This window comes from Myxine glutinosa, assembly GCF_964187855.1.
Source record: "Myxine glutinosa chromosome 12 unlocalized genomic scaffold, kmMyxGlut1.1 SUPER_12_unloc_1, whole genome shotgun sequence".
NCBI classification, from domain to species: Eukaryota; Metazoa; Chordata; class Myxini; order Myxiniformes; family Myxinidae; genus Myxine; species Myxine glutinosa.
In genome coordinates, this window is record NW_027616355.1 from 437,036 (window position 1) to 449,130 (window position 12,095).

Here is a 12,095-nt window from a genome sequence, read left to right on the forward strand (position 1 = left end):
ATATGAGAATTATTTAATTTTTTAAGTGATTCTTCACTATTGAGAGACAGGTCTAAAAACGATACATAGCAGGATATCTCAAAAAGTTATGGACGGATTTGGACGAAACATGTTGGACAGGTTATGTATGTGACAAGGAAGAATCGATTCAATTTTGGTGAAGATCCGGATCCAGCTTGTAGAATTTTTTCAGTGATTCTTCACCATCGTGTGATATGGACAACCAGGTGGAGGTACTGTATGTATGTATACTGAGTGCCGTTCTAGTTTCGTTTGCAGCACACGGCTGTGAGCGAGTAGCATTATTGGCTGAAGTAGGTTGTTGTTGTTGTTTTGCTGTTGAGCCCCGGACAGTTCTCTTGAACAAGCCCATGGTATGGAGACAACCAATTGATCTCCCAGGAGCGACCCATCTAGGATAGTGTCCCTCTCCCCTTTGCCATGAAACAGTAAGAGAGAGAGAGAAGACGGAAAGGGCCGGTCCATCGGCACTCTGACCGTGACCGCGTTGCCCTGACGAATCTGCACAGGAGGGAAGAATGGGGAAGCTTTGGCCCCCGACTTGTGTTGGGGGGTACAACCACCACGAAGGGCGTCCCCCATAGTTTTACTAAAGTAGGTGCGCACCTGTGCCGCTGATGCAACGCGGAATTCACGGAATTTGAATGAATTTAATTTAATTTGGATAATTTCTTTTCTTTTAATTTCATTTAATTTCATTAATTTAATTTAATTTCATTTCATTAGAACTTAATTAATTGATTGATTATTAATTAAATTAATTTAATTTCATTTAATTTATTTTATTTCATTTAATTTCTTTGGATAATTTAATTTAATTTGAATGTCTGTTGGAGAAGGAATTTGGATTTAGTTCAGAGTGCCGGAGATAACTCGCCTACTCTTCACGAAGGACACCGTGGGATCTTTAACGGCCACCAACTAATGCCAGCAGATGGGTCTCCAAGTTTCATGTCCATCCCAGCGATGACACACACATACATTGATGATTCGCCTTGTCTGCGAGACACCAGGATGACAGTATTCAAACCCGGGGGGCTACACTGTACAGATCTGAAGCGAATGTGCATACCTCCACTCCTCCCGTCGAGTCTAGGCCGTTCTAGTTCTACAGACTCATTCTTGAGGTGCTCCATGATGCATCTCCTCACAATGTCTAATCGGATTGGCACGATCGTTGTTGTAAGATTCTACTTTATAGGATACAATCGAGCTGGAAGGATGGGCTCGAGGTACGCACACTTGTCGGCGGGTTGGACTCGGGAGAGTATTACATATCGACTCTGTGAAGGCTTTATCAAATTTGTAAAAGAAACAGTCAGGGGTTGTTGAAGTCAGCGTCTTCGAGCGTCATCGAGCGTCCTTACGTATTGACGTTTATGGGGGGCGTGGCGGATTTTGAACTTTCTCCCTCGAAAACGCCATTGCGTTTAACCAACACTATTACGTCATTGCGTCACGGTAGGCGGTGGAGGAAGTTCCTCGAAATTGACGTGATCTTTACATTTTGTGTTTTTTAAATATAAAATAAAATACAAAAATACATGTTGTAAAAAATACATGTTGGATGGAAACGGTAAAATGAGAGGGTTTCTGAGGGGGTTATGATCGATAAAATATTTTATAGACCGTGCAGGGTTCCGGTTGTGATGAGGTCCGGTGGAGGTTTCAGGTGTGTGTGTCGTTCGTTGTTATCTCCATATACGCGGGTTTCAGAAGGTGGTGTAGAATTCTCCCAGGTCGTGTGTGTGTGTGTGTGTGTGTGTGTGTGTGTGTGTGTGTGTGTGTGTGTGTGTGTGTGTGTGTGTGTGTGTGTGTGTGTGTGTGTGTGTGTGTGTGTGTGTGTGTGTGTGTGTGTATATATATATATATATATATATATGTATGTGTATACAGTGCCTTCAGAAAGTATTCGCACCCCTTGACTTTTTCACATTTTGTTGTGTTACAACCTCAATTTAAAATGGTTTAAAGTGAGATTTTGCTTTGTCACTGATCTACACATAATACCCCATTATGTCAAAGTGGTATTCTTTTTAGAAATTTTTACAAAATAATTAAAAATAAAATACAGAAATAACTAAATTACCGTGTATTTAACCTCCTGAGTCAACGCTTCATAGAAGCACTTTTGGCAGTGATTACAGCTTCGACTCTTCTTGGTCGAAGTTGTAATCGCAGTCTGTATCAGCTTTGCACATCTGCATTTGGGGAGTTTCTCCCATTTTTTTCTTGCAGATTTGCCCAAGCTCTGTCAAGTTGGATGGGGAGCGTCAGTGAACAGCAATCTTCAAGTCTTTCCACAGATTCTAAATGGGATTCAAGTCTGGGCTTTGGCTGGGTCACTCAAGGACTTTCACATTCTTGTTCTGAAGCCATTCCAGTGTTGCTTTGGTTGTATGCTTGGGGTCATTGTCTGTTGGAACGTAAACCTTCACCACAGTCTAAAGTCTTTTGCACTTTGAAGCAGGTTCTCCTCAAGGATTTGCCTATGCTTGGCTCCATTCATTGTTCCCTCTATTCTTACAAGTCGCCCTTTTCTTGCTGCTGAAAAGCATCCCCATAGCATGATGCTGCCACCACCATGTTTCACGGTAGGGATAGTGTTACATGGGTGATGAGCTGTGCTCGGTTTCTGCTACACTTCGCGCTTTGCATTCAGGTCAAAGAGTTCAATTTTAATGTCATCAGACCACAGAATCTTTTTCCTCATGACTTTCTGAGTGCTGCAGAGACTATTGTGCTTGCAGCAGGTTCTCCCATCTCAGCCAAGGAACTCGGTACTTCTCTCAGAGTGGTCACCTTCCTGACCAAGGTCCTTCTTGCTCAGTTGCTCAGTTTGGTCAGACGGCCAGCTTTAGGATGTGTCTGGGTAGTTCCATATTCTTTCCATTTCCTAATGATGGAGCTCTCTGTACTCTTGGGAACTTTCAACACTAGAAATTGTTTTATACCCTTCCCCAGATTTATGCCTCCTCACAATTCTATCTCGGAGTTCAATGCGGACAGTTCCTTGGACTTCATGGTAGAGTTTTTGCTCTGACATACACTGTCAACTGTAGGACCTTATATAGACATCTAAAGGATGATCAAACAAAATTGGATGCACCTGAGCTCAGTTTGGAGGGTTACACCAAAGGGGTCGAATACTTATTGATTGACTTGAGACATTTCCACTTTTCATTTTTAATTTGTAAAAAAATTCTATTAAAAAAATTCTACCTTGACATTATGAGGTATTATGCGTAGATCAGTGACAAAAAAAAAAGCAATTTAATCCATTTTATATTCAGGCCTACATTAGCACAACACAACAAAAACAAAACAAACAAAAACAAGAACACAACAAAATGTGAAAAAGGCCTTGGGGTGTGAATACTTTCTGAAAGGTGTGTGTGTGTGTGTGTGTGTGTGTGTGTGTGTGTGTGTGTGTGTGTGTGTGTGTGTCACAGGTTGAGACTGTGAATATAATCTGCCTTTGTGTTGCTGCGAAAGAGAGTTGAGTGATATGGAATCGCACTTAACCGTTATATTTAAACGTGCTGGTTATGTGCGTCCTGCAAAGGGCATCGTTTTAATTACATACACACCGGTGGGGATTGAAAGGGACACGTGTGTTGTACATCGAGGGGCTGCCAAGGAGTGGTGCGTCATTGTCATGTGGGGTGTGCACTCGTTAGTTCTTTACTTGTGAATATGAAACTTGTGAAATCTGCAAAACAGGGCACATTGGACGTGAGAGTGCTAAGAACACACAAAATTTTTTTACTGGCAAAGGTATAGATCTTCGTCTTATTATTGTAGTGACATGAAGGTTAGAAATAAAATTAGGAAAGAGGGGGAGAGGAGCGTGTATAGGAGGAGAGGGAGGGAATGTAACTTCGGATAGGTTCGGAGTAAAGGAAAGAGAACGGAAGAGATGCATAGTGGAGCAGAAAGGGGAAGGAGGTCAACGATTACCCCACATATTTGTATGTAAAAAAAATGAATGGACCCTCGTCTAATTCCCTTCGATTTAAGAAAAGTTTTAATTTACGTGAATCTTTTGCCTTTTCTATAAATGCTTATAATGGTGTAGTGGTGCCTCTAATTGTGTCATAAGGTTCCACTTGAGGGGGGAGAGGTTATGCCCCCCCCCCCCCCCCCCCCCGTTCTCTCTGGTATTGTGGATGAAAGTAAAGAGGAGGATGTACAGCACTTGGCCTTTAGATTCTTGCCCCTGGTAATGAAAGTGTTTCAGTTGCAAGAGTAATTTTGATGGTAGATTCGGATTGATAGATGTTGGTGAAACGCTGAATGTTGATTTGAATACGTACCTTCTTCACTCCACGTGCATTCATCTTCATACGAGAAAAGTGCATTTTGCTCCTCAGAGGGACATCAATTTTGTGTATGTTTTGGTTCGGCTCTGGTACTCCAGTGATCTGAATTCATTTACTGCAGGTGTTGAAGCCGAGATCCCATTGAGGGAAGGATATGGAAGGCTACAACTTTTACATCGGCCTCTCACTTGCTGTGAGCTCCAGCTTATTCATTGGCGGCAGTTACATCCTCAAGAAGAAAGGCCTTTTGAAGCTGGCCAGGCATGGTTCCACGCGAGCAGGTTGGAAACAGTACATTGTCCTCTTTCGTACATGAATCCTTATAAACTGATGTAGACTGTGTACACAACTACCACTGCTCACGGTCGCAACTTGGTTCTTATTTACTGGTAATTGGGTGAAAGCCTCCAAAGTAGGACCTCTCACAATCCTTTGCTACATTATTGAAAAGAACAACAACCTGAGTGGCATGGATATAGTCAACACTATGTCCAAAACCTCATAATGTCACCACATGAAGTGGATGTCAAAAGAAGAAGAAGATAATGGGTACCTTAACAGGGTGGATGTGTACACCCTCTGTTGGTCAGGACTCCTGCAATAACTGCTGGTATGGCACAGGGTTCATGGTCACCATTCCAGTTAAGAGGTGCTCGAGGTACATATGCCCTTTGGGGACAGCATGTGAGTTCAATTTATGGTTGGAATCAATTCAGACCACGGGTGAGCTGATGATCCTGCCGAATAAGACTGATAAAGTCATGTAGGCCGACTGATGCTACGATTAGCAACGTAGCAGCTGACACTGCGTTTCACAATGGGCGGTTCTGTCATTCACAGACTACTGCAACGAAGCCAGGGTTTTCCCATTTAATGTTGATGGACGTCTCATGGACTATTGTGAGAGCCTTGTTTTACCATTTTGATGGCCTATGTAGCCTTGATTTGCTTTGTTTACAGTTGTTTATGTATCGTAAAGATCTGTAAATCGGCCCATTTTAATCCACTTTCAGATGAAGACCTCTATCAACTATTTTGGGTGTTTACCTCATTATTTTTTTGGAGAAGTTTAGAGTTCCTCATTCATTCATAATTCATTCATTCATTTATTTCTTCTTTTTTCATTTTATTTGTTTTTATTTTTCTTTCTTTTTATTTTTCTTGCCCTTTTCTTGTTTTTCCTTCCTTTTTATTTTTATTCCTTTCTCATTTTTTCTTTATTTTTTTCCCTTGCTTTTGTCTTTATTTTTATTTTCATTCCTTTCTTATTCTTTTCCTTTCTTATTATCTTTTCTTTATTTTTTATCTTTTTCTTCTTTTTATTTTCTTGCTTTTTTATTTTTATTTTTTTCCCTTTCTTATTATTTTCCTTTCTTTTTGATGTCGGTCAGCGCGTTCTTTTATCGGCCGTCTCGTGACGTCATCTGTGCCTCTCCACCAATCAGCGCACCGCTTCCTGCTTGCCCTTCTTTCACCAATCAGTGAGTGCCTTCTTGCTCTGCCCTGGCCAATCAGCGAGTCCCTTCTTACCCTGGCCTTCCCGTTGGTCAACTCCCGCCCAATCACTGTCCTGGGCGTGGCTCTCGGCCTGCCCGAGCGATGTGTGCCTGCCAGGCGGGATTGTCACCGAGTGCTTGATGCCTGGCTTTCTTTTTATTTTTCTTTCTTTTTACTTTTCTTCCTTTCTTATTATTTTCCTTTCTTTTTATCTTTTCTTGCTTTTTTCTGTATTTTTTATCTTTCTTTCTTCTTCCCTCAATTTAAATTAACAAACCTAATTTATTTTCCATGATGTATGATACTTAGGTGCAAGTGTTATTTTGTGATTCAATGCTGTCTTTATTAATTTTATAAAATGATCAGTATTGATTGTTGAAATCTATTTGTAGTAATTGCAATGGACAATGAATAGGGAAACAGACCACATTCATGTACACCTATTAAGAGATTACAAAGAAACAAACTGTATTTTTGCGTTGGTAGTGTGAGTTCACTGTACTGGTGCAGTGTCTATAGTAAATGCTTTCACCTAGGTTTCTGAACAGGTCTTGTACTGGCAACATGGCGGATTGGCAGAACAGACCTTTGCTTAATCCAACTGTCCTGGCATTTTCTTCATCTGTAACAGAGCATAACCTCAATTGTGTGAACTAACTGGGGATTGAGGAGTTGAAACATTGAACATCTCAAAATTACAGCAAGTCATTTGTTGTTTCTTTTCTTTACAATGACGAGACTTGTGGAGCAGCTGGAACATAGAATGTATCAGGACATAATAGAACAAAAGGAACAGTAGAAAGAGAAGTGGGAGGTGGGGGTGGAGGACACACACATAGACAGCAGAGTTTAAGGACAAAATAGAGCAAGACTTGTAGAAAATATGGGATGTGTAGAAGAACGAGGGCTAGCGGAGAACACACGGGGTGAACAAGATGGATACAGCCACAAAACTCTCAAGAAGAAAAAACTGGAAACCCGGAAGAAGGTAGACTTGGGGATGGTTGATGGAGGTAGAAAAGATCATGCCTGTGATCTGAGATGTTGATGAACAGCTGTCTTGAAGACCTAGAGGGAAGGATGAGGTTGAGACAGTGGAAGTTGTTCCACATGCGGGGAAAAGAGGAACAAACGAGTGGAGGATTTCGAGGAGTAGCGAGCCTGGATTTCGGGAGTTTCACCAGAAGGTGGTTACCAGCAGACCACTTGCGCAGTGCAGAAACCTAGTGCGGAAGAAGTACTGTGACTCGGAATGTCGGGAACACTGCAGTGGTTTGTTTTTGTATAACCAAACTTTTGTTCATAAGTTGTGGTTTACTGCATTCTCCTGTTTTTCATCAACATTCCTGAAATACAGTGATTACTCTTCTCCACAATTCCCTCAAACGTCATTCATTGGCTGTTGTGTCTTATGCTTAGAGCTGACTTTCTGTATTTATCAAGTTGATGAAGACACCACCTATGTATTCTCTAGTGATTGGACTTTATTGATAGGTGACACCTTTGGTCACTTTTAACCATTGGGTGTGCCTTCATAAGAAGTGAAATCTGCTCATGAATGTGGGAATATGTCGACGTTAAAGGATTACCTGGCTCAAGCTACAAAAAATGTCTTTGTGTTTCGGAGTCCCGCCTCGAGACCTAAAGTGGCGATTACGATCTATCCAGACATTCCACGAGCCCATTGAGTTACCTCTCACTCTGAGCTCGTTTAGTTGGAATGACTTGGTAAATAGACAGGTTAATAATACAAGTCGGGGTGGTTCTGTAACCTGACCTTTTTTCTTTTCTTTTTTTTTACTTTGCTATCCACTGCACTTTTGCAAATTGGCAGAAATGTGAACCAATGATTGGGGTGAAGGTTGCAAATGTATTGTGTTCCCTAAAGTCTGTCATTGTAAGCTCTCCTCATTTGTTGTTTTTGTCCAGTTTGCTCTGAATTATGGGTTATAGTTGGATTAAAGTACCCTTGAATCCAATCGTGACTTGCGATTCGTAACTTGAGGGTCTGTTCTGTTGAAGGATGTTTATTAGGACTTTCCCTCCAGCATGAGGCATCCCGGTCAGATGGCGGGTGATTGGTTTTGGTCATAAAAGTTTTAAATGTGGATTATTTTATGTGTTCTTTTTCTCACCTTCACTCATTCGTTCCTCTTTTTCTTCTCACTTGTGGAATCGACTTCCACACTCCCTTAAATCTCATTCTTCCCTCCAGGTCTTCAAGGCAACTGCTCGTCACCATCTCAGATCATCCCCCCAATCCAAAACCATGATATTTTCAACTCCCATTTACCCTCTCCAAGCTCACCTCCTTCCAAGTTTCCAGTTTTTCCTTCCTGAGAGTTTGTTTCTATGTCCATCTTTTCCACCCATGTGTAGAAAACCCTCCCTAACCCTCTTTCTTCCCCACTCCCATTACTTGTCCAAGTCTTCCTCTATTTTGTCCCTCAACCCTGCCGTTAATGTTTCCCACCTTCTTGTTCCTGTTTCCTTTTGTTCTGTTACATCCTGATCCACTCAATTATGTTTTAGCTCCTGCACGAGCGTCAACTTTGTATCCAAAAAAGAAATAGGTAACCATTTTTATTTATCGAATGCAACAAGCATACACTTTCCAGTTGAAACTTGTATGGAACAGTTCCAGCGGTGGTTCTCAACCTATTTACCGTAGTGGGCCACACTTACAGCTCTCGATGTGTTATGTGGGCCACACTTACACAACTTCTGTGGAAAATTTGCATACTTCAGAGTTGTATCGGTGTACCTAAGGCACATGACCTTTTAGAGCATACTCATTAGTTACCACACAATTTCTGATTCAGGAAGAAAAAAAATTCTTTTCTTTTTTAAACAGGATGTCACTTGGGCCGCAGTAATGTGCTGATTGTGCCAAATGTGGCCCGTGGGCCAGGTGTCCAGAATTACTCAGTTAGAATGACGTTTGAAGTTTTGATTAGTACTGGGCACGGCCCTCTTGTCTTTCAATAGTTGTTCGTTTTCTTTTATTTATTTATTTCAGAGTACACCAAGGCAAAGTACCTGAGTTTGGAAGAAAGGTGTATAAAAACCTCATGGGTGGAACTTTATCAGAGTGTGGTGGTTGCACAAAGAGAATACTGACATTACTTTCAGATGTACTCGAACATTACTAAAACGTTTGTAGAGAAGAGTACATTGACAACTACACTAAATCATGAAGGCAGCAAAGTGTTCGGACAAGGGACAACATTGAATGAGTGAACGATGGTGTTATGAACAGTTCTAAACGAAAGAAAACTTCAAACATTACTCTAACTGTTCCATATTCAACTGGAAAGTTGTGTATGCTTCTTTCGATAAATAAAAATGGGTACCTGTTTAAGGGACACACCTTATGCTTTCCACGGCTGACAATGGTATTAGAAGACAATGGGCAAGTTAGTTGCGTGCTCAGATGGGAGTGCCAATGTTTAAGTATTGTTAACTCTAACTGCCTCACTGGAAACTTCCTTCTTAAACAATTATGGATACAAAAAGAAAAACTCTTAAGTTGCACAAACACTCATTTTGTCTGTTTCCTCGGCACAGGACAAGGTGGACATGCATACCTCAAAGAGTGGCTTTGGTGGGCAGGTCTCTTAACCAGTAAGTGATTGCTTTGCTTCGTCATCTGTTTTCATGTGAATATACATACAGTTTTAAACATCTATTTGTCTTGGTAAATACTTATAAATATACGCTCCACCCGGGAGCGCTTTATGCTGTCGATGAAATACTCGTATAACGCCATTTTAAGGTTACTTATTGACTGGCCCTCATATTTTTGTGACTCCTCCTTTAACACACAGCTGATTGTCCTGAAACGTGTCACATGAATACAAGGCAGTAGCCCGCACGATTGCTCAGCCTTAATTGGATTATGGAGGAGGATTGGGTAAGGGGGGAGTTACCCACAGAAATTTTGGATCCATACTCGTTTTGGGTCCCTACTGATACAGCCCTTCTACTAGATGGTCCGCAGGATCTCTCGACCTTAGATGTTACAATTTCGGAACAGGAGGGCTCCCAGGGGAGGCCCCCATATCAGCAGAGGTCTGAACTACAACCTCACGAGATGACTGTCAGCCCACTCAGGGCTATCTCTTTTTAGTATAAACTAGGCGTGCATGCCCATCGCTTCGCTGACGGGTTTAATCAAAAGACAGCATGTTCTACTTCACAAACGTATTGCATTTGTATCTGTGCATCTAAATGAGGATGAAAAATGAACACTTAGTTGTAAAACGCGAAGGTGGATGGAGGTTATGTTTTCAACCCTGTTTGTCTGTCTGTTTGTCTGTCTGTGAACAAGATATCTCAAAACGTTGTGGACGGATTCGGACGAAATTTGGCAGAGAGGCAACGTATGTGACACGGACTAAATGATTCAATTTTGGTGAAGATCCGGATTCGGATCCGGCTAGTATAATTTTTTAAGTGATTCTTCACCATGGGGAGATAGGGCCAAAAACGATATATAGCAGGATATATCAAAAAGTTGTGGACGGATTCGATGAAATTTGGCAGAGAGGTAGTGTATGTGACAGGGACGAAATTATTAGATTTTGGTGAAGATCCGGATCCGGTTAATATAATTTTTTAAGTGATTCTTCACCATTTGGATAGGGCCAAAACGATATATAGCAGGATATCTCAAAAAGTTATGGATGGATTTGGACGATACTTGGTGGACTGGTTGGGTGTCCGACAAGGACGATTCGATTCGATTTTGGTGAAGATCTGAATATGGATTCGGATACGCTAATTATTTAATTTTTTAATGATTCTTTAGCATTGAGAGTTCAGGTGAAAATAGATATATAACATGGTATTTTAAGAGGTTATGGATGACTTATGACTAAACTAGGTGGATGAGTTGGTTAGGTGACAAGAACAAGTGATTAAATATTGGTTCAGGTCCGAATCCAGATCCGACCTATCAGTGGGATACAAAACTTCAACTGTTCAGGCTGGCGGAGGTATGCGCTCTACTGAGTGCCCTTCTAGTTGTTGCTTCTGTCATGTTGGCTGTGGTTGTTGTTGTTTGTGTGCTCCTTCCATGTACTTTTATATATTTTTTCTCTTGCTTCGAGAAATATTACTACATATAATTTTGTGTGCTCCTTCCATGTCCTAAAATCTGAAGGGTACCTGCTGTGCCGAATAGTAAACGTTAAAAGATTACATATACAGAGAATTGGTGTGTTTTAATGATTTTAACTCATTTAAAAGTATAATTACTAGTGGTGTGCAACTAGTATTTATTACCAAATACTCTGATTTTGTCAAAACGTTTATATTATCACCAAATATTTCATTTTCTACCAACCTTTGTTTAGTTTTCTAATTGCTTGGAACCTCTCTCTCCAAGGAGTTCCATTCAACTTCAAATCGAATACCTTTTTCATTAAATAATTAAAAGAAGAATAAAAGGAAGAAATACCATAAAAGAAGAATAATTCATTAAAATAATTTAACTTCCTTTCAAACGTGATGTTGCTTTCTGGTCCAAGGTTTTCTCTTTAAAATGTAGATTTTTTTTTTTTTGTAGAAAATTGAACTTGATGAAAGAACAAGAGGAACAAGACAGGATGAAAGAGTAGTTTACTTGCATTTGAGGTGTGAGGAACAGGTTTGCATGGGATGGATGAACGAACAGAATGTGACAGAAAGGAAAAGCCTGCTGGGAGGAGTCGGTAGGGAGATGTTTTGGGAAAGGGCTCAACAGGGGATTTAAAAATAGAAAAATAAGGGGTACTTAACCTCAGTCAAACACAAACTTTTCTCTTGAATATAAGGGTTCACCTGATAAGTGGTAAAAGTTATGGCCAATCTTGACACTTGTTCAGCAGCCATCCCAGAGTGCTTCGGTGCTTTGATTTTTTTTTTTTTTTTACCTGCAATCCTCAATACTTTTCCCAGTGCTTCCGCCCTGTCTGTTGCAAGCCTAATCCTTACCTTTTCAGCCATGTCTGTTTGATGAAGCCTGAAGACAGAAAAATGTGCTCAAGACGAGCTTAAGTGCTGGCTTCCACATTTCCCTTTAGGGATTGTTTTAAATTTGGGAATTGTTCTCTTCCTTATCCCTATGCAGGTTATTCTTGAAAGGCTGGCTGCCATTATAGTAGAAAGATTGTTGGTAATCATCCCTATTTCCTCAAAATGTGCCATAATGTTGTTACACTTAGAGTGGTCAGAATTATTCCTATCATACATAGGCCAAAGGTCTTCCGTTAA

General features: G+C 40.8%; 1 protein-coding gene across 2 annotated transcripts in view; it reads left to right on the plus strand.

Annotated features, from left to right (window-relative positions):
• Positions 1 to 1,471: 1,471 nt before the first annotated feature.
• The window catches only part of LOC137437799 (magnesium transporter NIPA2), a 32,202-nt gene continuing 21,578 nt past the window's right edge, over positions 1,472 to 12,095 (plus strand). The window contains exons 1-3 of one of the 2 annotated variants that reach the window (XM_068132438.2): positions 1,472 to 1,514; positions 4,465 to 4,624; positions 9,408 to 9,464. In XM_068132438.2, the coding sequence (XP_067988539.1) occupies positions 4,498 to 4,624; positions 9,408 to 9,464 (184 nt within the window). In that variant the 5' untranslated portion in view covers positions 1,472 to 1,514; positions 4,465 to 4,497. Of the gene's footprint in view, positions 1,515 to 1,674; positions 1,696 to 4,464; positions 4,625 to 9,407; positions 9,465 to 12,095 lie in introns of those variants that run through there. The other variant, XM_078768618.1, reaches the window with a different exon arrangement.